Here is a 27308-nt window from a genome sequence, read left to right as displayed (position 1 = left end):
GGTTACTGCAATCATTGAGGCCAAAGGCGGCCCAACACCAGACTGAAAAATGTGAATAAAATCAAATTTCATCACCTTCTATGTCCCAATACTCTTGTCAAAATAGAGTAGACCACTATAGACTTCCACTGAATGTAATAAAATACAAACTGGTGTCAAATATTCTCCATGTGAACATATCCCAATGCCTTCTTTTAACCCTCTTCTCATCCTTCTCAATGAGCTGTTTTAACCCTCTCCTCACCTCTTTGATTTGCAGTTGCCCATCTTGATTGTGGTCCAATAGATTAAAGATGTCAGCCTTGCTTATCTCTAAGTTTTCCATGGCTTCCTTGTAGCCGTCCACAGGTAAAATCTGGCTGGCTTGGAGGCCTTTTAGCTGGGCCAGGTGAATGAGGAACTTGCACTCTTTTTCTGACAAAAAGTTGGGGATTTCTGTAAGGAAGGGATCAATTATTAATATACATGTAATAGAACCACGATTTGTAAGGAACGGTTGCATTATATCACATTGTAAAGACTTTTAACTCGATAATAGTACTGTATACAGCAAGGTCCTGAGCTCCCCCTAGTGGTGGCTGTAGGCAGACAGGATTATATCATATAACATTACAGGAGAAATTTATTTCTTTAATTTGCGCTACAATTTGGGGTTAAAGAGTCACAACATGGCCCAGGTTATATAACCCTGTATATTACCTTACTTTTAGATTGTATATCCACTGAACGGCCACTTTACTAGAGCCTCTATCTAGTAGCGCGTTGGACTCTTTTGGCCTTCAGAATGACAGCAATTCTTTGTAGCGTAGATTCCACTAGATGATAAAAATAAATTAATCTTACTATTCATATAGCGCCAATTTATTCTGCAGCGCTCTCAGCTAATTTATTTATTATCCTCCACCAAGCTGGGTACTCATTTTACCGACCTATGAAGGATGGAAGGCTGAGTCAACCTTGAACCGACTACCTGAACCATATGGGGATTGCAACCTTCAGGTCGTGAGTGAGAGCTTAGGACTGCATTTCTGCTGCCTTAACACTCTGCGTAATTGTTCTGCAGGATTATTGGCCCCTGCGGACAGGAAGCTTTTTGTAGTTGCTGCAAATTAGATGGAGATGCTGACCTGTTCTGACCAGCTGACAGGAAGGGGCCATCAATTCCTGCTGCTTGCATCACATTGTGACCTTCCAGCAGCACAATGCAAGAAAATTCTGGATTGATCTGGCTGATGATGGTGACGTTTTTCCACTGCTCAGCGATACAATTTTTGCACTTTTTTTGCAGACTGATGTGTGTAAAACGAATTGCAGCATAATCTATGTTGGTCTGTATTCATGGAAGTCTATGGGGCTGTAAAAAAAAATGCAGCAAACATAGACATTACATCTGCTGCATTTTTTAGGCTTATTGCAAGGAGACAGTGAAAACAAAAAAGTAACATCAAATGGGCCTATATGCATTATATCAAAAAATTGAACACACGCAACAAAAACCATGCAACATACACATACAGTTAGTTTAGGGACTGAAATTGCATGCAACCGTGTAAATAAGCCCTTCCGCGCGAGTTCTTTCCGTGTCTGAGATGGTCAGAACTTGTATGGAAAGTGAAGCCGTTAATTTGAATAGATTTGCCATTTTTCATTTGGACTGAGAAGTTCGAGTTTGAAGAATCTCTACATGTGCTACTTCCATTCGAGTCTCGCATGAGAACCAGACGTGTAATGTGCGGTATCTCACACAGACGGAGTGTCCGTATGATATGAAATGCGATCTGCCTGAGAATCTTGGGTGCAACCTGCACTTGGCCAGGTGAATAACGCCTTAGACAACAATGACGCTAGAACTGGTCATCAGGCATTACATCCCATTCATGCTAAGGAACAGCAAGTTGTGCACTTATATACGTTAGCTGGAGCACCAGAGTTGTGTTCGGCTGTGCAGCACATGTTCATCAGAACATTCCTGACATCCTCCTCTGACCCCTTTCGGTGACAAGTTGTTTCCACTGACAAGATCCCCTTTTGCTGGTTGTTTTTTCTCGATCATGCTATTCTCCGTATACTCTCCACCTCGTTACATGAGGAAACTCCACGCAGTTGGCAGTGAAATCCTGGCCCGGCTAGTCTAGCACCGATGACCAGGCCTCGTTGGAAGTCACTCAGATCGCTGGATTTTCCCATCTAATGTGGAATCACACTGAAACTGATCCACGGAACAATTGTCACGTGATTTTATGCTGCACTCCGGGGTCACGGGAAGAATTTCCATACAGGAAAGTGCCAATCGTGAGCGGGCCGGGGGCTTTAATAAAGTGGCCGTTCAGCGCAGATCCTATACAGCTAAACGTACCCAAAACGTGAAGTTGTCCAGGTTACATTTTTGTACTGGGGGCTCAGGAACTGCCTTGAGATGTCAAGGTAAACTGGTTCACTATTCCTGGGGGCTGTAAAGGCGGTGTACCTTAAGGACTAATCGAAGACTGTGACTTTTTTCTTTTTCCCCTGACATTGTGAAGGTTTTACTTAACAGTAAATGACATTCTGATTGATCACCGGGTAAATAAGATCCTACAATCTGTAAATGGATGCGAGCAGAGGGGGCGTATTGTTTTAAAAAGGAAACCGCGTAATGAGCGCAGTGTCCCATCATGTGTTGTTTGAGCCTCCCCAGAGCTAAATAAACAGGCCTCACTAATCTCCCGGCCAATAAATGATTGTTTTTTGGCTTGAGAACAGTGAGAAGGAAACACGTTGCATTTTACGTGATGGTTAATGATCACACATCGGAGAAAAGGGGGGATTGGTGGACAAATGGCTTCCTGCGGAGATCCAATCAAGAGTACAATAATGGGCCGAGATAATGCCATGGGCAGGAAAGTTCAAACATTCAACCTCCCTGTCTGCCCTTATTACAACACCTGCTGGTTAAGCTGCCCCCCTAACAAGACCAAACAATCAGGCCCACTAGCAAACACGATCTGCGCCATTGTCTTGTCCAAGTGAGCTGGACCTTAATGAGGGAGGATTAGCAAGAGAAGTGTCCCCGGCCCTATAAAATACCATCACACAAGACTTAAGGAGACATTTCTCAGTGGCTTTGTGCAGGCAAGGCATCGGATCTCATCAGGGATAAAGGCGATGGGTACGTGGCGATCCAGATGCCCGGGATGCCAGGACTCAAAGTGGCAGCTGATCTTCCTGCTCTGTTTTTTGACCGGCGGTTCTCAAGCAATGTACGTGGACTTTGTGAGCAGCTCGTCCCGATGCATGGCCATCCCAAGGCACATGCCCCTATGTTACAGCATTGGATATACAGACATGAGGATTCCCAACCTGCTGGAGCACGAGACGATGGCGGAGGTGATTCAGCAATCTTCCAGTTGGCTGCCACTGCTTGCACGTGAATGCCACCCGGATGCCAGGATCTTCCTATGCTCACTCTTCGCACCCATATGTCTGGAAGGGTAATGTATCCTAAAAAAAGTTTACTTTCCAGTTCCTTTCCGCATGTATTAGGGCATGTGGACGTCATAGAGAGGAGTCAATAATGAAGGGGGAAGTGGCCAATCTTATATGGTTGCCCACTGCCAGCATGTACTACAGCGACGGAAAAGTAGCCCGGCGTCAGACTATTAAGGCTCATTCACATGAGCGTAATTATACTTATTTTTTAATACGCAGTGATTAGAGCCCATTGATTTCAATGGGTTCATTCACAGCTATGCATATTTCACGCGACTTTCAGTAACAGTGTGGTGCCCGCCTACTTTTCAGTACGCCACCCTGTATAATTGCCCTGATCAATAGGGGTACGTTCACACAGAATGTATAGATTTGACATCGCTGATGTGCCTCGCGTTAGCGGGTTCTTGCAGTAATGAGTCGTGGCTCAGCACGACTCAGTGTAGTTACGCTATTTGTGTGGCATGGCCACTGTCCAAACTGAATGGCAGCGGCCGCTCTACACAATTAGTGTAGTGCAGCTTTCAGGCGCCTGGCGGTCTGTGCTGCAGATGTAGCGCAGCATCCTTCAAGGATGGCGATGCTATTGTACATCTGTATCGTCTACAGTAGAAAATCTGTAACAAACCCACAAAATCCTCTGTGTTAGGGCTTTTGCGCAGAACGTTTATCGTTCAAAAATCGTATCGCGCGAATTGGAACAATAACCGTTCAGTGTAAACCCGCTTAACGATTAAACAACAAATGATAATTCATTCCTTTATTGTTCGTTGTCCATTTTATGCAGGCATAAAAAAAAATCATTGTTTTAAACTCGATACGTGTAAACGGCGATCATTCAGTCGTTCGTATTCTCTGACACAGCACCCTGAACAACGGAATGATCGAGTGAATGAAAAATGGAAACAATTTATCTGCATGTAAAAACTGGCTGCACGAGAGAACCCAGTTAACATTCTGTTGTATCCAATGGGAATCAGTGTAATAGTTCATACGTTACGGATTTTTCCGTGCACAGATATTAAAAGTCGCGTCACGAAAAAAAGGACTGACATGTCCATTCTGGATGCGGTTTGTGCGCAGAAGCTGCACACCATTTGTACTATTGAAAGCGCCCAAATCCATTTATAGATCCTCATGCCAATCCACGGCAGAATTTTGCAGTTTGCTGCGGATTATTGCGGTAGATCAATGCCGAAAAAGTGCGATATGGAAGTAAGAGCGGCCATACTGGTTGTCCCCCAGCTTTCCCATATAACAAAAACCAGCAGCACAGAGTATTTTAAAAGGATGGAAATGCCTTTGTGAGGAATGGTATTGAAATTTAGGGACTAGGAGGCCATGACGATTACTTTCACGTGTGGACATGCTATACTTGCGTCACTCGCGTGGTAATTAGGAGCCGTGTTTTCCCATTAGTGGTTTCGGTATTGTTGGATGTCTCTTTGAATTACAGCTGACTGACCCTCCGTGCGTCACTCGGTGTCTTTGGGCAAAGCCGAGTCTCCTGTTCTTTGTTTCAATGAATCATACAAGTTGACAACAGAATTAGGGCCACCTACCGCCAGAGCCCAGCGGCCGCTTATTAGGGATTATCACAGCTGATGTCATATTATGGTATATGTATCTGAGCTAGATCTGTCTCTAGGAAAAGCCGGATGGAAAGCAAGATGGCTGCCAGTGTAGCTACCAAAGAGGTCATCACCCATCTATCCTAGAGTCCTGAAAAGCCAATCCGCCTAGATGTGTAGCCATATATCACACTACATATGGCGGCCATACTGCTCATAATCCAGCTTTCTCGAAAACAGAAAGAGATTAGAATGTAGCAGGAGACGACGACTCAGAGACTTGTACTGATTTTAGGTGGAAGGAAATGTTCTTGAAATATCATTTTCATCATTAATAATGAAATCCTTGTTTCTTCAGCGACAGGATTATAAAGCCGTGCCGAAGTCTGTGCGAGGCGGTAAGGAACAGCTGTGCCCCCATCATGGCGTGCTACGGGTACCCGTGGCCAGAGATACTGAAGTGTGATCAGTTTCCTATTGATCATGGGATGTGCATCTCCACAATTACCAATAACACAAGCGGAAGGAGTAAGTGATATCTGATACAGAGCTGTACTCACTATTCTGCTGGGGAGTCACTGTGTACATACATTACTTATCCTGTACTGGTCCTGGCTTACATCCCGTATTATACTGCAGAGCTGCACTCCCTATTCTGCTGGTGGAGTCTCTGTGTACATACATTACTTATCCCGTACTGATTCTGAGTTGCATCCTGTATTATACTCCAGAGCTGCACTCACTATTCTGCTGGTGGAGTCACTGTGTACATACATTACTTATCCTGTACTGATCCTGAGTTATATCCTCTATTATACCCCAGAGCTGTACTCACTATTCTGCTGGGGAGTCACTGTGTACATACATTACTTATCCTGTACTGGTCCTGGGTTACATCCCGTATTATACTGCAGAGCTGCATTCCCTATTCTGCTGGTGGAGTCACTGTGTACATACATTACTTATTCTGTACTGATCCTGAGTAGGATCATGTATTATCCTTCAAAGCTGTAATCACTATTCTGCTGGTGGAGTCACTGTGTACATACATTACTTATCCTGTACTGCTCCTGAGTTACATCCTGTATTATACTCCAAAGCTGCGCTCACTATTCTGCTGGTGGAGTCACTGTGTACATACATTACTTATCCTGAACTGATCCTGAGTTACATCCTGTATTATACTCCAGAGCTGCACTCACTATTCTGCTGGCGGAGTCACTGTGTACATACATTACTTATCCTGTACTGCTCCTGAGTTACATCCTGTATTATACTCCAGAGCTGCGCTCACTATTCTGCTGGTGGAGTCACTGTGTACATACATTACTTATCCTGTACTGATCCTGGGTTACATCCTGTATTCCAGAGCTGCACTCACTATTCTGCTGGTGGAGTCACTGTGTACATACATTACTTATCCTGTACTGCTCCTGAGTTACATCCTGTATTATACTCCAGAGCTGCACTCACTATTCTGCTGGTGGAGTTACTGTGTACATACATTACTTATCCTGTACTGATCCTGAGTTACATCCTGCATTATACTCCAGAGCTGCTAAGAGTCATCAATAATTCATTTTTTTTCCTTGATCTATGGAGTAGGTAGAAATGAGGTAACTGTCATTGGTACAATAGGCCTTGTCCAATCTAGATTTGCCTCCAATGTTCACTGACTATTACATCCCTTTCTTAGATTATTATAGATCCTTTAACATAACAATAAAGCTATAATATGAGCTGTCAGCAGCAATTAACCTGCTTGTTGATAGTTTCCATTAAGCAAAAAGATTTTTCTCCACTTAGTAAGAAGAAATGTAAAACCACTGCTGACTGTTACAATACTATATATAGATGTACTAAAGTTACTCTCATTTCTTACAGCGGTGCCCCGTGCCAGCTGCAGGGACTGTGAACTTGATGATGCCAGCTCTGCCAAGGAGATCCTGGATACATTCTGCGCTAATGATTTCAGTAAGTAGTGACATAATGCACACCTCAGTACACAGCTGCCTCTAAGTGCTACTGGCACTTAATGGGGAAGTGAAGCCGGTATTAATGTCACCATCATGGAAGAAATGACAATCAACCAATCCTTCAAATGCATTTTTTTTTTCTTTAAGGGCGGAGGGGGTGGGAGGTCCCATTTAGGACCCTCATCTAATATTCAGAGGAGAAGCTGAAAATATTGTCTCTCACTCTGGAGGACTTGCATTACATAGACAGTCCACTGATTTCAATGTACAGCATGCAATATATTATTTCTCCTGTGGTCGCTCTGTAGGAAAATTGAACACTTGCTGATTTCTACTGATTACAACCCCTTTAGGTCAATGGATGATACTAGTGTTGAGGTACATTTACGAACACAGATAATCACGCAAAATTTGTCAGAAATTGACAGTTTTGAGGGATAATTTTGCATTAGCTACTAATGGGCTAACTAGCTTCATTTGCATGTATTTAGAGAACAGCGGGTGGTCTGTTCTCTAAATACATGGCTATTGTTCTCCAGTGGGACAGCTGCTGAAAGAATGTTATCAGCGCTGCCCGTGGAGAACTCAGCGTGCGGTCCCTCTTATTAGGGGCGACTGATTTTAAGATGAGCTGAACTCAGCGATGAACGAAAATTGCACGATGGGCACACATTTACAGGCAACGATTATCGCTCAAAAGATGGCTTTTGGGGGAATTTTGAGCAATCATTGTTGTGTGTAAAAGGGCCATTACAAAAGCACCAGTAAAGATAAGATACTATTAAAAAGTGTCATACCTCTCAGGTTTTGAACAATCAAGAGAATGACAATCATTGTGGCCTTGCATTCTTTTTTACATTAGGTCACGCCCCTTTTGCGCCAAGTCATTAGTTACCCACTCACAGTAAGATTGTTTCTACAAGCCCCCAAGTGATAATACCCCCACTCAATAATGCCTCCTTTTATGCAGGCAATCGAAAAAGAAAAACAGCCTGTTCTCAACTTTTTTACTCCCCCCGCAGCTCTTATCTTGTACCGCTCCGGTCCCCTGCTCACTTCCAGGTAGCACAATCAAGTCATTGCAGCAGCCAATCCTCTCCCTCAGTGTTGGTATGGCTGAGGCCTGTGATTCACTGAAGCAATCAGGACCTAGAGGTCATGTGGATGTGCTATCCTGATGAGCCCCAGAGAGGTGTGGACTGGAGAGGTGGGGGAGTGGGGTGAAAAAGGCAAGGATGTGAGAGAACAGAGGTGACCCTTTGAGGTAGTGGGGGGAGAAAGAGGAACCTTCAAAGATAAGGGGGCACAAATTGGACACTTTGAGAATGTGATGGCACAGAAGGGACTCTGAAGATGTGTAGGTACAAAGGGCAGCCTATGAGGATGTGGGGGCACGGAGAGGACCCTTTGAAGATGTGAAGGCACAAAAGAGGATGTTGGGGGTGCAGAAGAGATTCTCTGAGAATGCAGGGACGAAAGAGGACCCTTTAAAGATACAATAGTACAGATGGGAGACTTTGGAGGATGTGAGGGGTGGTGCCTGTTAGCAGCTCTCAGCCAATCAGCATTATCAGGAACAATTTCAATTAACTCATATATTCCCTACATCTTTCATATTGTTATATTTAATGACACCATCACCTTCCAGTAGTTTCATCATCCACGTACGACACATCAAGTCACATAAGCTGGGACATTTATTTAATAGTTATTCTATGGATTCTTGGAAAGGTCTGAATTAGAGATGAGCAAGTATACTCTCTAAGGCTAACTATTCTGAAGGCCATGGAACATCCAACAAGCTACCAGATGGGGATCTCTATTAAAGGAACCATTCTGTGTATGTAATAGGTTGGACTTGTGTGCTTAATTAAAGGTGTTACCTAGAATGATAAAAAATAATGTCTCCCTTGGGAGAGACTGATGATGCCACCCATCTATGATGCGAAGACCCTCCAGGCACATTTACTTTGCTATATGTGATGGGTATCATCCGCTCCTTCGAAGTGTTGTGTTTTTTGCGACTTGCGCTGCCAACAACAGGTGAGCTGATCTCAGAACATTTCTCAGATGTTAATGGGAACTTTTTAAACAGTTTGCTTAAAGTTCAACCCCATAAAAGGTCTTGGCAGTTCAGCGCAACTTGTTCTTCCAAGGAGTAAATGTCTTGGAAAGCCACACTGCTGCATATAAGTGACTGCTGTGGAGGCGATCCGCATATATTTAAGGGATAACTGGCTGAAGTTACCCCTTCATAAAAGTAAATGACAAGCCGCTAACACTGGCTCTAGGACCATATAAAGACACAAGGCTCGGCTGAAATAGTCATCCAGGGAAGTATGCCGTATCCAGTTGGGTAGTAGTCATATCTGTTTTGTACACACAGACCTCCACTGTCTATTAGAATACTACCACCCCCTTGGTGTAAGGTCTTTAAGGAGGTTCAAGTTTGGCAGCACATTACCTTTTCATAGGGATACCAATAACCTGTCAATTTTGCTTGATCAATTTTTATTGGAAACAATTTTTGTTTTTAACAAAACCAGAAATAGCCAGTTTTTCGGACAATCAATATTTCAAATATCTATCATTTAACATATCACCGTCATTTAACATATATTACGTCAGAGCCCAATCTAGTATTTAGATACCAGAGGTGATAAATTCCGAATAAAGCCTCATTTACACAGGACGACTGTCGGGGTGACGATGCCCGACACTCGTCCCCGCATGTACTCGCTCCTGTGCTGTTGCACAGGAGCCAGTATCATTGGCTTGCAGCAGGGCGGCTGGAGATTTCTCTCCTCGCTCTCCCCCGCCCCTCTCCATTCACATAACATAGCGGCCGTTCAGTACTGAACGGCTGCTATTTACACTGAAGATCCTCATTCAGGATTTTATGCAGCTTAAAATTATAAATGATGATCGTTCAGTCTTGTAAACAGCAGCCGTTCAGTAGTGAACAGCCACTATGTTATGTGAATATAGAGGGGAGGGGAAGAGTGAGGAGAGAAATCTCCTCCAGCCGCCCTGCCCCCCTGCTGGCCACTCTGTCAGAAAGCCAGAGATACTCGCTCCTGTGTAACAGCACGAGAGCAACTACATGCCTGACCGTCATGACGTGTAAATGGGGCTTTAGACTGCTAAATCTCCAACAGTATTAAACTCCATTAAATGAACTGAAAATTGTACTCATCTGTACCCAACTTTGAATTTTCCTATGCATCATAGCTCTAAAGCCCCATTTACACGCAATGATTATAGATCAAGATTCGCTCAAAAGCCATTGTTTGAGCGATAATCGTTGTGTGTAAATGCTCCCATCTTTCACTGTTCGGCTGAACGATGATTTTTAGGTGAGCATAAAATCCATCGTTCAGCTGGAGAGCTGATAGCAGGGACTGCATGCTGTGTTCTCCACAGCAAGCGCTGATTGCATTGTATTCAGCTTGCAGCCCCATGACAGAACAAAGGAACTGTATGCAGAGAACGGATCACCTGCTGTCATTAGTGCCCATTAGCAGCTTATGCAAAATGATCGCTCAAACTGTCATTTTCTCTATCTTTTGAACGATTTTTGAGCGATCATCTTTGCGTGTAAATGGGCCATTAGTACAACTACCCAAATTAAAATATCCTAACAGTCAGGAGAAAAGAAAAAAAAACCACAAAACCCTCAACCACATGCCTTGCACACAATAGATGGGGAGATATGAAACTACGGCCTTAAAAAGTTATCACTACTCCATCAACAATGTACGGATCCTACACAACTGCCTGTGAGTTTTCAATCAATCTCCAACATTCTAGGGATCTCTGGAAATGTATCCAGGGACTCCAGATGCATGTAAACTTCTCCTGACAGTCCATCTCCTCCGCCATCTTTTTTTGATGGTAGACACTGAACCAGATAGCATAGACAAAAGCGTTATCTGCGGACAGGGAGTAACAGAGCGATTTTACTTTCACTTTCGGCCGCAGCGTCTTTTAGGGCACCCCAACATTGTGATGGGTGATGAGGTGCGCTAAACACACAAATATAGAGGAGACTCCGCTCAAAAATCACGGCGCTGGAAAGCGCTGTCCAGCGCCACGTTCGATTGCATGTCTGTGAGGCCCCATTGATTTCAATGGGAGCGTTACACTGCGATTAATGCGGTGTTCAAAACGCCGAGTTAAGCGCGATAAAGAGCGCCTGTGTGAGAAAGGCCTAAGGCTTTGCTCACATCTTCATTGGGGGTTCAGTTCAAAGCCTCCGTTGCAGAGGTAAGATCCAGGACGGAATACAGCTGAATGCGGATGGACCCTTTATAGTCAACGTAGTTCATCCCGGTCCGGTATGTACCAAATCGGCACTTTTGGTTTTACCATTGTTAGACTCCTAGGACGGAGCTGAATAATGAAATTAAAGAGGCTGTCCAGGACTTTACTATAGATGATGTATCCTCGGGATATGTCATCAATAGTTGACTGGTGAAGGTCTGCCACTCGAGATACCTGCTGATATCAGGCCAGCTGTCATTGGGGACAGAGCCAAAAGCAATCCACTCAGGTTTAACCCACAGCACACCTCAGGATTCTTCAAACCAAGCAAAGAAAGGGGACTAATAAGTCCAACGGATGCACGCCAGCAGTGTGGGGGTCAGAGCCTCCAGGGACCCCCCAAATTATATCACGGTCTCTCACAAAAGGATAGTCGCAGCATCCAGGGCATAGTGCAAAAACATATACTTTATTCCTCCAAAAACATGCTACGTTTCGACCCTCATGGGGTCTTTATCAAGCATAAGGCGTTTATGCCTTATGCTTGATAAAGACCCCATGAGGGTCGAAACGTAGCATGTTTTTGGAGGAATAAAGTATATGTTTTTGCACTACGCCCTGGATGCTTCCACTATCCTTTTGTGAGAGACCGTGACAGAGCCAAAAGCAGACAGCTCTGCCCATAGTGCAGTGGCCTGCGTTGGTACTGTATTGAAGTCAATGAAAGCTGCGCCAGTAACACCAACCCGTCCGCTGCACTATGGACAGAGCTGTCCGCTTACAGTTCTATCCTTATTGACCGGCTGATCTCGAGCAGCTGATCCCCACTGCTCAACTACTGATGGCCTATCCTGACAATAGGTCATCAATAGTAAAGTCCCAGACAACCCTTCTAATGATGGCAGTGTGAACGAACAGAACGACCCAAGGATTTCTACTGATCTTTTATTTCATCTCTTTGCAGCTGCCAAAGTTCGCATCACTAAGAGGAACCTGACTTCCAGCTCAGTATCGGACTTTGACATGGATTCCAGGGTGGATATCTTAAAGCATGGCCCGCTATCTAGAGCTGACATCTTCCCCAGACTTCAGCAGTGGCTGGACCTGGATGCTACATGTGTGCAGAACATTATGCGTGGGACCCGGACAGGCACTTATATCATCAGCGGGGATGTGCAAGAAGACAGGATAGCAGTGCACAACGCCTATGCCTGGCAGAAGAGGAACAAGAATCTGCACTTTGCTGTAAAGAGATGGAAGCACCATAAATGCAGATTGTAAGACTTCATGAAGTTGAGTCAAATAAATGTGCAGAAGAGAACCTCTAAAAATCAGCAAACCACCAGGAAATCCAATTCTGTCGTACACTATCCGACCAAAAATAATTGGACCCCTGAGCAGGAATAAGAAAGTACTATTTTTTTCCACATGTTAATACTTAGTGGGGCTCCTTTGGCCTAATGACATCAGATACTCTCCATGGCGTACTTTCTACTAACATCTAATACACTTCAGCTTGTATTTCCCTTCATCCATCCTGTAAACATCTGTTGAGTTCTCTCAAAGAAGATGGATGCAGTTCATATTTCCTGACGCAATGTTCCAGTTCATCCCATAGATGTTCAGTAGGGGACTCTGTGCAGCCAGCCCAATCATGGAACATCCATATCCTCAAACCAATGTAAAACAGCATTGGATTTCTGACAAGGCACGTTGTCTTGTTGGAAGTATGGCTGACCATTGCCAGAGTATTGCCACATGGTCGGCAGCACATTATTGTCTAGGATGTCAGGGTACACCTCCGTGTTCATGGTTCTTGTCACTACAACCAACAGACCGAGACCGTGCCACGTAAAACATCCCCAGACCATAACGGAACCTCCACTGTACTTAACGGTTAGCATAACCCACTCACGTAGAAGTCATGGTTCCCCAGGTTTCCTGCATACCCAGGTACGTCTATCTAATGTGAAGATGGAGTAGCGTGGTTCGTCAATCCACAAAACATTCTTCTATTGTTCAACAGTCCAATGACGACGTTCCTTGCACCATTGTAGACCGGCTGATTCATCATCTTAGTGAGAACTCGCCAGACATGATGAATGGAGGGAAATACCAGCTAAAGCGTATCAGAGCTTAGTAGAAAGTATGCCACAGAAAGTATCTGATGTCATTAGGGCCAAAAGAGCCCACTAAGTATTATCATATAGAAATAAATACTACTTTTGATTCTTGCTCACATGTCCTATTCATTTTGCTAGGATAGTGTATATCAGATCCTAGGAAAGCTGGGTGACAACAAAGATTGTCGACAGGTATGATCAACCGGCTTTCCTGAGTGGAACATCCACTTACGCAGTGATACATTTCTCCCCCACACTCTGAGCAGGTGTAGCCATTCTGGAAGAGATGGGTGAACCCCAGTGTGTGCTGCAGCGATGGTCACCCGGCATTCCTTAGAACTGATAGAACTAAAAAAGTGTGAAAAAAAGACGTAATATTCTGGTGATTTTTATTTTGGGGAAGCGTCCTTTGAGGCTGCGGATACACAGAGACTTTTGTTCCATAATATTAACTGTCACAGAAAAATATTTGGTGAAATTACGGTAATTTTTTTTATGTGAGCGAACACAATTTTTTTGAAAACTTGTGCCATCTTTTTCCCCATAGAGTACGGCTGGCATTACACGGGGCCATTATTGTCTGAATAGTCATCTGAAACAGTCGCTAAAGCGTCCGAATGACTGTTGCCTGTGTGCTTTTAGACCCAGCGATTGTTGTCTACTTGGCGAATTTCATGATCATTGAATGAATTGTTGGGAGCACAGGCTAAAAAATAATTTGTCGACTAGTTCGGAGGCGCAACGTTCTTTGGCGGGTGTACATATGAAGTCTCAACACCTCTCCAATGCACATCCATTGCTTGCGGAGTCCACTGAATGCACATAAATGCACTCACTGCTATGAGAGGCCGCAGCACTGAGTGCTTCATCAAAGGACCAACCGGCAAGAGGCTGCAGCAGCGAATGTTCCTTCGAAGATCAGCTGGGCCTGTTCAGTCCAGGATCACTCGCACGGATTTATTTGCTTTTGGGAACCAATCTTCAGACTACCTAATCCCCACAGTGCATTGGTAGTATTAGACAACCAATGCACTATACCTGATTTCTGACTGGCCAGAACTGCTCACGTGATCAACACTGGCCAATCAAACAGCAGTGTGCATTAGCCATTTAGAAAATTGCTGCGTCCACCTTGGACGGCCAAAAAGGAGCCCATCTGTCATCAATAGGAAAAAAGTCCTTGAATACCCCTGTAAACATAAAACTGGAAAAACGTTTTAATAACCTGAAGATGCGTTGGGTTCCCTGTGATTGTTACTGAAGTACCTACCCAAGGTTACAGCGGGCTGACCCTCTAGCAAAGCAGGATTGCATCATCTACCGCTGTGCATCACGGCTGGACAGTGTGGTGGCATAGCCTCAGCAGAATACATTATGACGGCTATGGATCCGGAAGGACGCTAAACAGTGATGTATATATGTGGGATGACCTGCTGTAATGGAGAGCAATACAAGTGTGGCTGGAATAAAGGTTAAGTGTGCTCTTCATTCACTAGAACAGCGATACCCTAAGAGGTGGGGCCCCTGTATAGGGGGAAATAACAACAGGGGCCCAATGCATATGGTGCACTTACTTGTCAACACCTTAGAAGGGACATCAGGGAGATCTCAAAAAGGACGAATAGCAACATACAGACCCCAGTCCAGACTCCTAAAAAATACAGACCCCAGCACTAAGGCCCTATGTCCACGATACGCGCGGATCTTTCATGCAGATTTCCACAGCAGATGCATTGCGAGTCATCAATAAATCGAAATTTTTTTTGCTTGCGGGAGATTGCGGATTGCGTTTTTTTTTTCCGTACAGATGTACGCAGACGCACTGCGGATCATCCGCAACCCCATCTTTCTGCAGCGGGAAACCTGCGGAAACCATTTGCGGGGAGATCGCGCATGTAAGGGTTTTTCCGCGTGGGTGTATGTGGATGCACTGCGGATCATCCGCTCAAAAAAGAAATTCAGAACCCCACCTCCAAGCCTTTTCCCCACCTTCGTAATTGACTTAAACCTTCGAATTCGCAGTGAATCCGCAAATGTATTTGAGGATTGTAAGCTCCCATGCAGATAAATGGAGCACATCCGCACGTGATTCGCAGTAAAATGGAGCATGCTGCAATTTATTATCCATGCGTGGCATCTGCAAATCAAATAAAAACAAATCCGCAGGTGTTAAATGAAGTGCGGATGCCCAATGCTTCCCCATGCCGCCCATTGATTTGCGGATCTCACGCGCGGACTTGGCAAATCAAAACTGCCCGAGGACATTGGGGCTTAGAACCCATTTACACTGACAGACGATCGTTCAAAAGTCGCTCAAATGACATTTTGAGTGCCAGTTTTGAGCAATCATCTTTGCATAGTCTATAGTAGCCAAGTAGCTATGCTATGGAGCGGGACACAGCCACTATTGCTTGGCGAACAATACAGCTGTTTTGCATAAGCAAACAGCTGTATTGTTCTCCGCGAATACAGCTCGCGTTTTGCTGTGAACTACCAGCAGGACGCGAGCTGAAAGAATCTTATCAGCGCTGCTGACTGTGATAACAGCCTGCACCGCTGATAAGAGTTCATTGCTCAATTCAAGAAAACTAGAATTGAGTGAGGAACGACTTCTGCACCAAAACTGCACGATGTCTGTGCATTTAGACCCAACGATTCTCGCTCAAAAGACGTGAATTTTGAGCGAGAATCGTTGGGTCTAAATGGTTCTTTAAGCCTTCTCCTCTCTTTAGAGACCTCGGAACAGATTCCCCTGTTTAGGGACCCCTGACCAGACCTCCTACCATGTATAGACACCAGACCCACTAAATACAAACCCCAGAACAGACACTCTAGAAAATGCAGACCCCAGAACTAGCTACCCATTTACAAACCCCACATGCAGACTTCTTAAAAAAATACCCCCTTCAGAAATGGGGTTGCCACCTGCTGTGAGCCATCAGCCCAACTGGTAATTTACTCTACATGTCGGTACTGGTATTTAATATTTTATGGTCCATTAATACAACCAGTAAAAACCACTGACCTGGTATGAGCAGCAACCCTGCCATCAAGAGCTGGGATTCACTGCCATGCTCTGGTCGGGAAAGGATGCCACTGCAGCACTAAGTGAGGATCCTCCTCCCAGCGTCTGCGCTGCGTCCAGTATGTGTAGGAAGGCAGACGCTGGGAGGAGGACTCAGGGCTTATCTGCAGCGGCATCCCAACCGGAGCTTAACTGTGCATTATAGCGCTTGATGACAGGGTTGCTGCGTGTCCGGAGGTTCAGGGGTGGGGAGGGCACCAAGAGGAGGCACTATTACTGCTGGGTCCACTATAGGGTGGGAAACTATTACTGCTGGGGTCACTTAAGGGAGCACGGTTATCACTTGGCCATTAAAGGGGGTAAAGGGAGCACTATTACTATTGGGGTCACTCAGAGGGGTGCAATTACTAATGGCACATTGAAGATATGGAGGTAAAACATACATCATAAGCCATGCCCCTAACCATACCCTCATTTACCTTGGGTACTATTATTTGGTGACAAAGATGGCGTACTCAGAACAGACCGCAGAAACCTCCCACTTGTTTCCAGACCCCTGTTCACAAACCCCAGACCAGAGCCCAAACTAACCATTTCCGGACCTGAGTCAAGGTATTCACATACTCCCCATTTCCCGCTCCTGTGTTGCCCTCCTCTCCGGGCGTCGCTGCAGACAATATCCTGATTCCGCTCGGGGTCAGAACAATGCCTGCAGCGCCCAGGAGCAGAAGGAAGCGCAGGAACGGGGAGATGTGAGCATGAGGGACACTGGGGAGATTTGCCGCTCTTCAAGGAGATCTCCCCTTTTCTGGGAGTCTCCCGGATACCCTATGATGGTTTTACAAAGAGGCCCGTGTATCAGGGAATGGCCCCACACCGGGGAGCGGATGTAATACACAAGTAGGAACAAGTGTCGTCAGTCCTGCGGGATAGAGCGGATTACTGCACAGCGGAGTCGGTGACCCCTATGCAGACGTGATTAGACCTGCTGCTCATTTCTATCGCCCCCCCCCATCCCCCACTCACATTAATAAAATGACAGGCTGCAGGAGGCATTAAGACGATTAAATTCCCGCACAACAGCTTGAAAGGCGACATCACCCATACTAATACCAGCAGCCTCTGGCACGGGGGGCGAAGCTCTTACCAAACAGAAGGGGCTTTAGGCTCAGCGTTTTCATGTCATGCATCTTGTTGTTGACTAGTTCAATCTTCTGTTTGTAGCCGACCTAAAAGAGAGGAACGGTCAGTACAATCATAGGGTTACGCTGTAGGGTTGTCATGTAGACCCTGAACGGCATACATATGACTTGTCATGTCCAGCCCTGGAGCTTATTCACAACTCTCTAATAACGGCTCATTGAGGAGTCCTGAATTAGTTGGAAGCAGGGTCTTGGGTCCCTCACATACAAGCCACAGTGGAAAGAGCATCTCTCACTCTGGAGGAGCCGACACATCCAAGTATTTGATGGACACCCCATTGATTTCAATGAGAATGGTGTAATACTGCATTTCTCCATTGGGAGTGCTGCAGGACAACTGAACACTTACTGCCAAGACTCCCTGCAGATTACAGCTGATAGCTGACAGCACCTTGTATCAACCTAAAGGGGTATTCCCAAAATATTTCCCCCTCAGCATGTGCAGTGCTGCTCCATTCAATTAAATAGGACTGATGGAAATACAGGAGTACAAGTGCCCGACTATCTCCAGCAGACCCATTGAAGATGAATGGAGTGGCACAGTGCATGCTCAACTGCCACTCCATTCAGTCTACACATTACTGCATGGTGCAATGAGCCCACAGTGAGGAGGAAAGGGGAAAATCCACTATTTTGGATCGGTGGGGTCTCAGAGGTGAGACAGTCACTGATCAGACTGTAGATCGGTGATAAAGGGGTATTCCCAAAATTGACTTTTAACAATGTGGAGCCTAAACAAGAAGGGACTGTCCAAGGACTCGTTTTTTTTGCACGCATTGATTTCTCTTGCCCTCACGCATAAATAGGCAGTAAATACACAGGATCCTATTGATATTATGGACAATTTTGGTCCATTATATAGACTAAAATAGAAAAATAGATATTTTTCACACCCGTAAATACGTGCAGGAAAAACACATCTCGATGCAAATCAATGGGGTTTAAGCTCTCTGTATCACGCGCACAACACGGAGCACAAACACGCCCCTGTGAATTAGGCCTAAGGTCTTTTTTTCACGAGTGTCTCCGAATGTGATTGACGGATTTTAATCCATGTGTATATCCGCATTGCATGCGTGTGTGTGTGTGCGCTGCAGGGTGTCCGTTTTTTTTTTACTTTGGTGTGTCTTACGTTTTTTCGTACATAAAAAAAATGAAAGGCGGCCCAGGTTTTTTTTTGCCTGCCTCGCTTAGTAACAATCTGTAAAAATTGGAGTGCGCATAGATGTCAATCTGTGTTTGCGCCATTTTTTTTGTGCACCCAATCACTTGAATGGACGAACGCCCTCCAAGAAATTGGACCAGAATAGAACATACAGCGATTTATTTATTAATGTAGCCCACCAGTCCGTGTTAAAAAAAAAAGTCATGTCTGATAGCCCCATTGTCTGCAATGGATCCGTGGAGAGTCATTGCGCAGTCCATTCAACTCATGGACAGCACACGGATGAGAATCACGCCCGTGTGAACCCCTTAAATTGCTATTTTATGCATTGCTTGCTGGGTGATTGTTGGCCGCTCCGGGTATTGATGTGGGGTTGTAGATGTAAAGGGGAGGCTGTCTGTATGCGGTCCTACATGCGCGCTGATGGAGGGGTGGGGGGAGGGGGGGCCGTGTCATATCTGGGGTCGCTAAAGGTGAAGCCACATTCCTTGAAGCGAATTAGTAACTGTTCAGAGACCGGCGATCCAGGCCTGGTGAGACTACAAGTATAGAACTGCCATGGTGACGGGATAATACCAGGATTACGCAGCATGTGATCACTGATCGCAGCGTTCCCTGGCGTTCTTCTCCGTCGGAATGCGATTAAAGTTATTACGTGCAAATCTTGCAGAAATGTTATTACGGTCCGTTCACATATAGCCGAAATGCTGTGGAATTTCAACAGCGGAAAATCTGTGTCAAAAATTCATAAAATTTTCACATTAAAACAACCGCTTAAAAATCTACACCGTTGCATGAAAATCTCTCACCTCTAAATACGGAGAGCCGCCAGTACCAAAAGCGCACTGTCACTTGGCAGCCGCTCCTGACCGCCAGCTGTTCCGGAAGTAAACTTATTCCCAGTGACAGGCAGCCCACTTCTGCATCACCTGACCGACAGCAACGGCATTCAGTAGCGGCTGCCAAGTGACAGTTGTGCGCTGCGCCCTCGGTGCTGGCAGCGCCCAGTCTTCAGAGGTGAGAGGAGCGTTATGTGCCAGCTGAAATCAGCAGCAGTGCAGATTGTGACGCGGCTTTTGATGCAGAAATGCTGCAGATTACCGCTACTTGTGAACATACCCTTGAACTCCTTCGCTTCTTGTTCAGTTTCTGCATGCATAAGCCTGAATGACGGATCGGCCATGTAAGCAAGCAGTCACTCATCTACATTTACAGTGAATGGAGGCAAGCACCTGGAACAATCCCTTGCCTGCTCCACCTCCGAACCGTCATTCATTTTCCTGCATGCAGAATATGAATGATAAGCAAACAAATCCTCATTGGTTGTTCATTCGGGGCATGTATGTAGACCGGACAATAATCATTCACATTCTCACTGAACGATTTATTGGCCCGTCTAAAAGGGCCCTAAAAGCACAGGAACGATTATCGCTGGAATAGACGGTCGGCCATCTGCATCAGACGGCTCGTCCCAAGTACGCAATGACATTGTTTTTCACACAATTTGAGTGAACGGCAACATGACGCGCAAAACCTGTGAGCGGAATGCGTTATACCAACACTGTCATGTAAGCCCAGCCTAACAGAAGGCCGCAGGTAATATTACCCCACCCCTACGACAAGCTTTGTCCCTGGGATCGCTGGGTCACTGTAAATCAAAACTTAGTCATAGGGTATTCTAAAGTTCTACAACTTTCTTCTATACTTTGTGGAGAATTACTTAGACCGCCTCTTCATATATTAGTCCCATCTAAGCTCCTCCGTGCGCCTACACAGAACTGTATGCCAGGTACGATCTGGCGTAGATTTCTGATACTGTATAGGTTTGTCGGTCCGAGGTGGCGAGATCCACTCCTGACAAGCCACACCTCCACAGAAAAGTGGTGTAGATTGGCGTAGCAGTCAAACATTTTTGCGCAAAATTTAGTGGTTTTTTTAATGCCAGAATCTGGTGTAAAATGGTATAAATTTCCCTCTTTGTGTTTCAGTTCATCGCCATTTTCAAGATCTCTGCTTGCTGTCAATGAATGACAACATTCTATTCTATCTAGAGACTAAAAACGTGTTTAGACCTAATATATCTCATCTGATAGCTTCCTTCAACTATAACTTATGGCGCGATCACATGAGCGGCGTTAATGATCATGTAGGTGCAGCCTGGCAATCACTGGCAAAATGAAGATGAAGAGCAACAAAGATCTCTTCCGGCCTTCATTCACTGCGTGCAGGCAGTCGTTCATAGATGAATAACTATCTATTTACACTGATCGGGAAGTACTCACTGCACCACATTATGATAAGATGTGTAATATGCGCCAAAATATGATAGGTTGCGTTTTTTATGCGTGTGTGAGAAACACAGGTCTGAATAGTCTAATGTAAATCAATGGGATTTTAGCACTGAGTATTACGTGTGCAAAAAATGCGCAGGGTACATACGTTGGCCTGCGCCATTAGTCACTTTATTTCTGGGAGCTGAAACAAAGTGAATAATGAGCGATTTCTCGCTGTCTGCCCGTTGTTTACACAGGACACCCATTTCTGAAAATCGCTAGTTGAGCGATCTTTTGACCAATAGTTGGCCCGTGTAAAGCCATCCATAGACAATCCTCTAGACCAGGGGTGTCCAACTCATTTTCACCAGGTGCCACATCGGCATCATGGCTGCCTTCAAAGGGCGCATTTGCGCCCAGTTTTATGCGCTTAATACGGACAGCTTAAACACCATTTATTTGCATTGGAGTATTCAAATATGTGTATTTTACACACGTGAAAAAAAAAAAAAATCACAGCATGCACCCATTTTGAACCAAAATTACCCATTAGTATATGCGTATTCACTGCGTAGTTCACGGACCAGAACTGCCCGTGTGAATGAGCCCTAAATGGAACTACTCCTTACCACGGCTGTGGAGCCTTATGCACTATGATGGGGTTTCTCCCCTTCCACCTCTTTAGCGCCAATCTTCCACCTTGGAGGGTGGCTAAGGTGCCTGGGTAGGGCTGGCAGAGCTGTGCCACCACCTGTCAGTTCCTGAACAGAGCAGTATGGAGGTGTGGGCCAGAACTTAGATGGCACCCGGTCCCTGTGCTGGCGTCGCCCCCTATGCCAAGCGTTGGCAGTATCCTCCGGGGAAAGTGTAGAGCCGGTCCTTCTGCGTCCGGACCTCACGGTCCACATAAGGTGGTGGGCCGGATTTAGCCCGAGCCACAGGCCTTGAGAGTTTGATGAGTGCTCTAGGCATAAAGCCTGCAGAATTTACCTGCTCTGACACACTGTAACAAAACTACCAGAAATCTATGACGCTGATTAGCTGAGCTCATAGAGAGTTGGCTACAATGAACACAACTTGTACAAAACCTCAGCTGGGAGTATCACATCTATATAAAGTCAGTGGGTGGAAACAAACAAAAAAAAACTAAACACATTTCCATCCATTGACAGCAAGCTGAGATCTTACAATAAAAAAAAAAAGAGAGAGAACCTGGACGAGCGCTTGGAGAAAGCTCTGCAAAGTCGGCACAGATGTGAGACGCAATAAATAACAATTTATTATCAAAAATAGGTCAGGCTAAGAATACCCGCGGAGCCCTGTGGTTACTGGAGCTTGTAAGCGGGGAGCGCACACTGGTGCGGTGGTAGCAGCTGCCTCATCCCCTGACGATACATTAACGAGGGGCAGCGTGGCGGTATGTGCTCCGGTAGAGGCGAGCGGCTGCACGCCCTCTGCATGAGACATAACACTGCTTGGATACATATGGGGCGCCATGATATAAGCTACGGTAACACCCAGGGGTGCACATATTTCCGGAATCTAATGGTTTATTCATACGGGCGTGTATTTGCGCGCACACTTAACCCGCAGTGAATAGAGCTTGTTGATTTCAATGGGTTTGTTTACAAAAGCAAATTTTGCACGCAAAAAAAACCCAAAACACGTAATGTTCCATTTTCGTGCGTGTCACACACAAAAATAGCACATATGAAACTAATTGAAATTAATTGCCCATTGACCATGATTAAGCTTTTTTTTCTGTGCGCAGATAAGCGTGCGCAAGAAAAGGGCCAAACTGCTCGCAAATACGCAAAGTCAAGCGTGCAAAAACACTGTGCAAATGCTCACGGAAAATGCGCCTACATGTGTGAACCAGGCCTGGGGCATATTTACACAGGTGAATTTGTGCTGCTTATTACGTGCGCAAATTCTACGTGTCTAATTAGTAGTGAATGGAATCCATTGATATCAATGGGTTTGTTCACATGCGTGTACTCTGTGCGTGCATTTAGTCCGTGCGAAAAAAAATTGCGCATCTTAGATGCGCTTACGCCCATGTGAGCCGGCCTAATGGTCCCTGCACGTTTGAGGAGGAAGCCCCTCAATTTTTCCCCATTGAAGGCTGCACACTGTTGGACCGCTCCCACCTGCGTGTCCTACTCCGATGCGTAATTCGCTATGGCGATTTTTTTAAAAAGCAGTAAATACGCATGTACGTGTGAAAAATACGCAGGGCACATATGCCCGTGTGAGTGAGCCCTGAGGGTACATTCAGTGAGTGGCACCTGACATTCTCAAGCGTGCCTCACATCACGCGGACACTACCCGTACGCCGTGCAGTAGACCGCACATCTGCCCGTTCTATTCTCGCGCGAGCCTTAAGACGCGTTCTGTGCATTTCTGTAACAAGAAGGGACACATCTTGATGCAAAAATACATAGAAATTAGATTTTCCACATCCAAATTCCACGTGCTGCTGCCCATTGACAAGGCAAATTCTGCATACGGATCCGTGCCACAAAAACACGCCAAACAGACGTGGATTTTAGAGGCGGGGATTCACGAGGAATTTGCCTTCCAGATAAAATACGAGAGCTCGAACGAAACGCCAGACAAATATATATTCCTGTGGACAAGCTGTGAAACAACATTTGCGTTACTTTCAGCCTGCGTGCGGCGACCGCCTATGCTGGGTTTAAACGTTCGGTGGGACTACCACGTGTTTATAATTAAGGTGTATTAAGGTGTATGCCCCGCAGCTCCTGTTCCCACGGTGCCCAGTGCCCCGCTGCACTGTTCTTGCTGCTCCAGTGATGATGTCACAGGGACATGTGACTGCTGCAGCCACTTATTGGCCGATCCTGCATTACAGACTGCTGTAATTGGCTGCAGTGATCACATGTGATGGGGCAATCGCTTGAGCATAGATAAAAGTGCAGCAGGGGGCTGGCACAGGAGCTGCGGGGCATCCGCTGAGAAGAGATGTTTTTAGGCAGCACTGAGATTTCAACTTAAAGGGGTTGTCCAGTTACCAGACAACATCCCTTAAATAGAGCTATGCTTACCCCTCCTCCGCTGCTGGGATCCAGTGCTGTAGTCCCGCTGTGGTCCTGGTATGACAGCTGATGTCACCGGAAGCCAAGTGGCGGCTGCAGCGTCCAATTCTGAACTCCTGGCACTCAGGATGTGAGCCCAGATGCCAGGAGAATAAGTGGTGATGCTGCAGATGCTGATTGGTTGCAATAGTCACCTGACTTCTAGTGACATCAGCTGTAACACCAGGACCACAGCGGGACAACAGCGCTGGATCCTGCCGGCAGTGGGGTAAGTATAGCTCTACTTATTATTTTACTGCAGTCTGCTCTATTAAAGGGATGTTGTCTAGTAACCGGGCGACCTCTTTCATTTTTGTCCCTAGACTGCCCCTTTAAATACTGTGAGGTATGCCCATATAATGAGGATATACCAGGGCTCGTTGTTCTGTCGGAGAAGGGGCAAAATGGGAAAATATTATTCAGTTTTACTTCCCATCAAATTTAAAGTGACCCCCCCAGTCCCAGGCAAACCAACATGGTGGCAGTGATTCTCTGACTACCTGATGCTTACTGAGCACTGGAGGTACATCAGTAGTCTACAACACTACAAGTTGCTCTGATTGGCCAGCGCTGCTCACATGAGCAATGCTTGTCAATCACATCAGCAAGTTATCCACAAGATAGGGGTTAAATGTGTGATCGCTGCCGGTCCGACTGCTGAGGCTGCCAGCAATTCCAAGACTGTCCACGCTGACTGCCGCGGCAGCGTCCGTGCTGGACCGCTGCTCCATTCACTTCTATGGGATGGGGGAAGATTGATGGATCTCAATTGCACGTTATCCCCTCCACAGGACAGGGGGTCCCACTGCTTACACCACAGCCAATCTCAAGAATGGGGGGCCCAGGTGCCACTAGGAATTTTCCATGAGTGGCATTGAAATGAATGAAGCGCTGATCCCGACTCAGCCATTCGCAGTGATGTCACTGCGTGGGCACGGGGGACCGATCCCTGCGGCGACAGTACAGCAGGACACAGGAGTCTTGTTCGTGAGATTGGCAGTGGTCTCAGCAGTGAGACCCCCATGATCAGCAAGGTCTCCCCTATGCTGGGGAGGGGGGTAACTCATAATTGTGGTCCAACCCCTTTAAGGCCCTCTTGTACAGAATGAATCATTCAGACTGCACATTCCAAATGCTGAATGATAATTCGTTTATTGATCGTCGTTAGGATTGCGCAGGCATAGAAATCAAGCGACAATCGGCCGTGTAATCAGGCAGTCATCCATCTGTGAACGACGGCCTGTTTACGGTGGACGGAGGCGAGCGGCACGATTACTGGTTCACGGAGCGATGATCATTCCTGTGTAGAAACAGAAATTATCCGGAACAACCAACTATTGAGCAGCGAAAGGAGGGGAAAACGTGGCTGCGTGCGCAGCGTGCCGCTGCTAATGTTTATGACAGGCCACGCCCCTTTAAAGATAATCCACGCCTCTCTGCATCCTGTAATACCGCCCTTCAGGGACTGCCTCACACTAGAATTGGCCTTGCCACGTATGGTGTATTGCACACGCGGTGTCTGCGTGATGCGATTTGCGCCCAAGGATCTTTGGCGCAACTGGTTATCGGCCATATACATATGGCCTTAATGGCCCTATTATTAATTGTGCCCCCGTTGGGTCATCACTTCTTCGCTCAACAGTCGCCCCATGTTAAAGGGCCCTCAGACAATCTCCCTCCATCCCATAGAAGTGAATGGCGTGGCGGTTGAGCATGTACTCCGCCCCTCTGTTCACCTGCGGCATTTGGATGTGCTGGTTAGCCCCCTCCGGTGGATATTCTGTGAACAGGGTATAAATGCCTTTAGTAGAAAAATCCCCTTTAAATCAAAGCATTTAGCAAAATGATTGCCATTAGAATGCGGTGGTCTCCAATAGCAACCAATGAGGTGGCTGCTTTCATTGTCCATAAAATCTCCATAGTAAACAGAAGCTACAATCTGATTGGTTACTGTTGTAGATAGCTCTTCCCCTTCACCTGTATTAACGCCGTATAGCACGTTAGGTCACATGACCCCGAACACCTTGCCGCAAAAGGTCACATGACCCCGAGCACTACCATGTGATTCTGCTCTCACGTGCCCCCCGACACCGTAATTGCTGCAGAGGTCACATGACCCGCGGACTGTCACTCACCTTGATGCCCTCCAGCCGGGGCAGGTAGCTGTGGGGGCCGCCAGTGTCCTCCTGGCGGTGGTGGGCTCTGTGCTCCGGGGCCGCGGTGGTGGCGGCTGTCGGTCCCCCCGCAGTGTCCGCGTCGTTCTGGCCGCCGTTGCTGTAGTAGACGTAGAGCAGCAGCGCGATGACATTGAGGATGTAGACGTGCACGAACACCATGACCACCACGAAGTAGGAGCGGGAGCACACGCTGTTCCCCTTCTGCATCCCGGCCAGCCTGTCCCTGACCGGCGGCTCCTCGGAGCTCTCCGGCGCTCCGGCCGCCTCCATCCCGACCGACTGGAGCAGCCGGGGCCGCGCCGTCACCATGGAGACCGCGCGTGTACCTGACAGCGACACCTGCAGGCGGAGCCCTGACGTCACCGCAGAGAGCGGCGGGTGCGGTGCAGTGTGCTGCCGGGGCTCGTGCGGTGTTGTTTTCGTTATTTTATTTATTTATTTTTATTTTGGGTTACTTTTTCCATTTTTTTTCTCCACCCCACATTTAAAAAAAATCAGTCCTTTTTTCCCCGATGACGTCACAACACGAGGGTTTTTTAATGTATTTTCAAGCGAACCCAGCTATAGTGAAAAATGTCCAAATGGAGTGAAATGTAAAAACAAAAAATAACATTTGCGCCATTTTTGGAGGAGCTCTTGTCTGTACGGCGGCCATGCTGCGGCGGAAATGAGACGATAACTGTATTCTGTGGGCCGCGTCGGACTGGGACGTCCAGAGACCACCAGTACAGTTTGTTCTCAGGGGGGCTGCTATTAGATAGACGGCCCTTCTACACCAAAATATATGGAGAGCGGGAAGCGGTGGACGCCGGCTGATCCCACAGGTGGCATTTTTACAGCGAGCGCAAAAAGTGCACCAACATGTAGATTTATCGCAAAATGCAAGTTTTTGAATGGTTATGCAGTTTTGAAGGCGAACGGCAGTTTTACCTACAAAACCGCGCCAACTTGCAGTAAAACTCATGTG

General features: G+C 46.3%; 2 protein-coding genes across 2 annotated transcripts in view; one reads left to right on the top strand and one right to left on the bottom strand.

Annotated features, from left to right (window-relative positions):
- Positions 1–26629, bottom strand: part of P4HTM (prolyl 4-hydroxylase, transmembrane) — a 72579-nt gene extending 45950 nt beyond the window's left edge. The window contains exons 1-3 of the mRNA XM_066596814.1: positions 26300–26629; positions 17574–17655; positions 245–435 (exon numbers count right to left, since the gene is read on the bottom strand). Coding sequence (XP_066452911.1) covers positions 245–435; positions 17574–17655; positions 26300–26611 — 585 coding nt within the window. The 5' untranslated portion in view covers positions 26612–26629. The remainder of the gene's footprint in view (positions 1–244; positions 436–17573; positions 17656–26299) is intronic.
- On the top strand, positions 3190–12559 carry LOC136619674 (secreted frizzled-related protein 5-like). The gene is made up of 4 exons (XM_066594437.1): positions 3190–3470; positions 5404–5567; positions 6924–7013; positions 12243–12559. The coding sequence occupies exons 1-4, from the start codon at positions 3238–3240 to the stop codon at positions 12557–12559; spliced, it is 804 nt and encodes a 267-aa protein (XP_066450534.1). The 5' UTR covers positions 3190–3237.
- Positions 26630–27308: the final 679 nt, after the last annotated feature.

The sequence above is a fragment of the Eleutherodactylus coqui genome, chromosome 3 (assembly GCF_035609145.1).
Source record: "Eleutherodactylus coqui strain aEleCoq1 chromosome 3, aEleCoq1.hap1, whole genome shotgun sequence".
In the NCBI taxonomy this organism is placed as follows: Eukaryota; Metazoa; Chordata; class Amphibia; order Anura; family Eleutherodactylidae; genus Eleutherodactylus; species Eleutherodactylus coqui.
The sequence above is the reverse complement of the archived record's forward strand: the minus strand, read 5'-3'. Positions and strand labels throughout refer to the sequence as shown.

Coding starts and splice junctions, on each gene's coding strand:
- LOC136619674 (XM_066594437.1), top strand. CDS start 3,238: ATGTACGTGGACTTTGTGAGCAGCTCGTCCCGATGCATGGCCATCCCA. Junction 3,471..5,403: donor GCACCCATATGTCTGGAAGG/GTAATGTATCCT, acceptor CTTCAGCGACAG/GATTATAAAGCCGTGCCGAA. Junction 5,568..6,923: donor CAATAACACAAGCGGAAGGA/GTAAGTGATATC, acceptor CATTTCTTACAG/CGGTGCCCCGTGCCAGCTGC.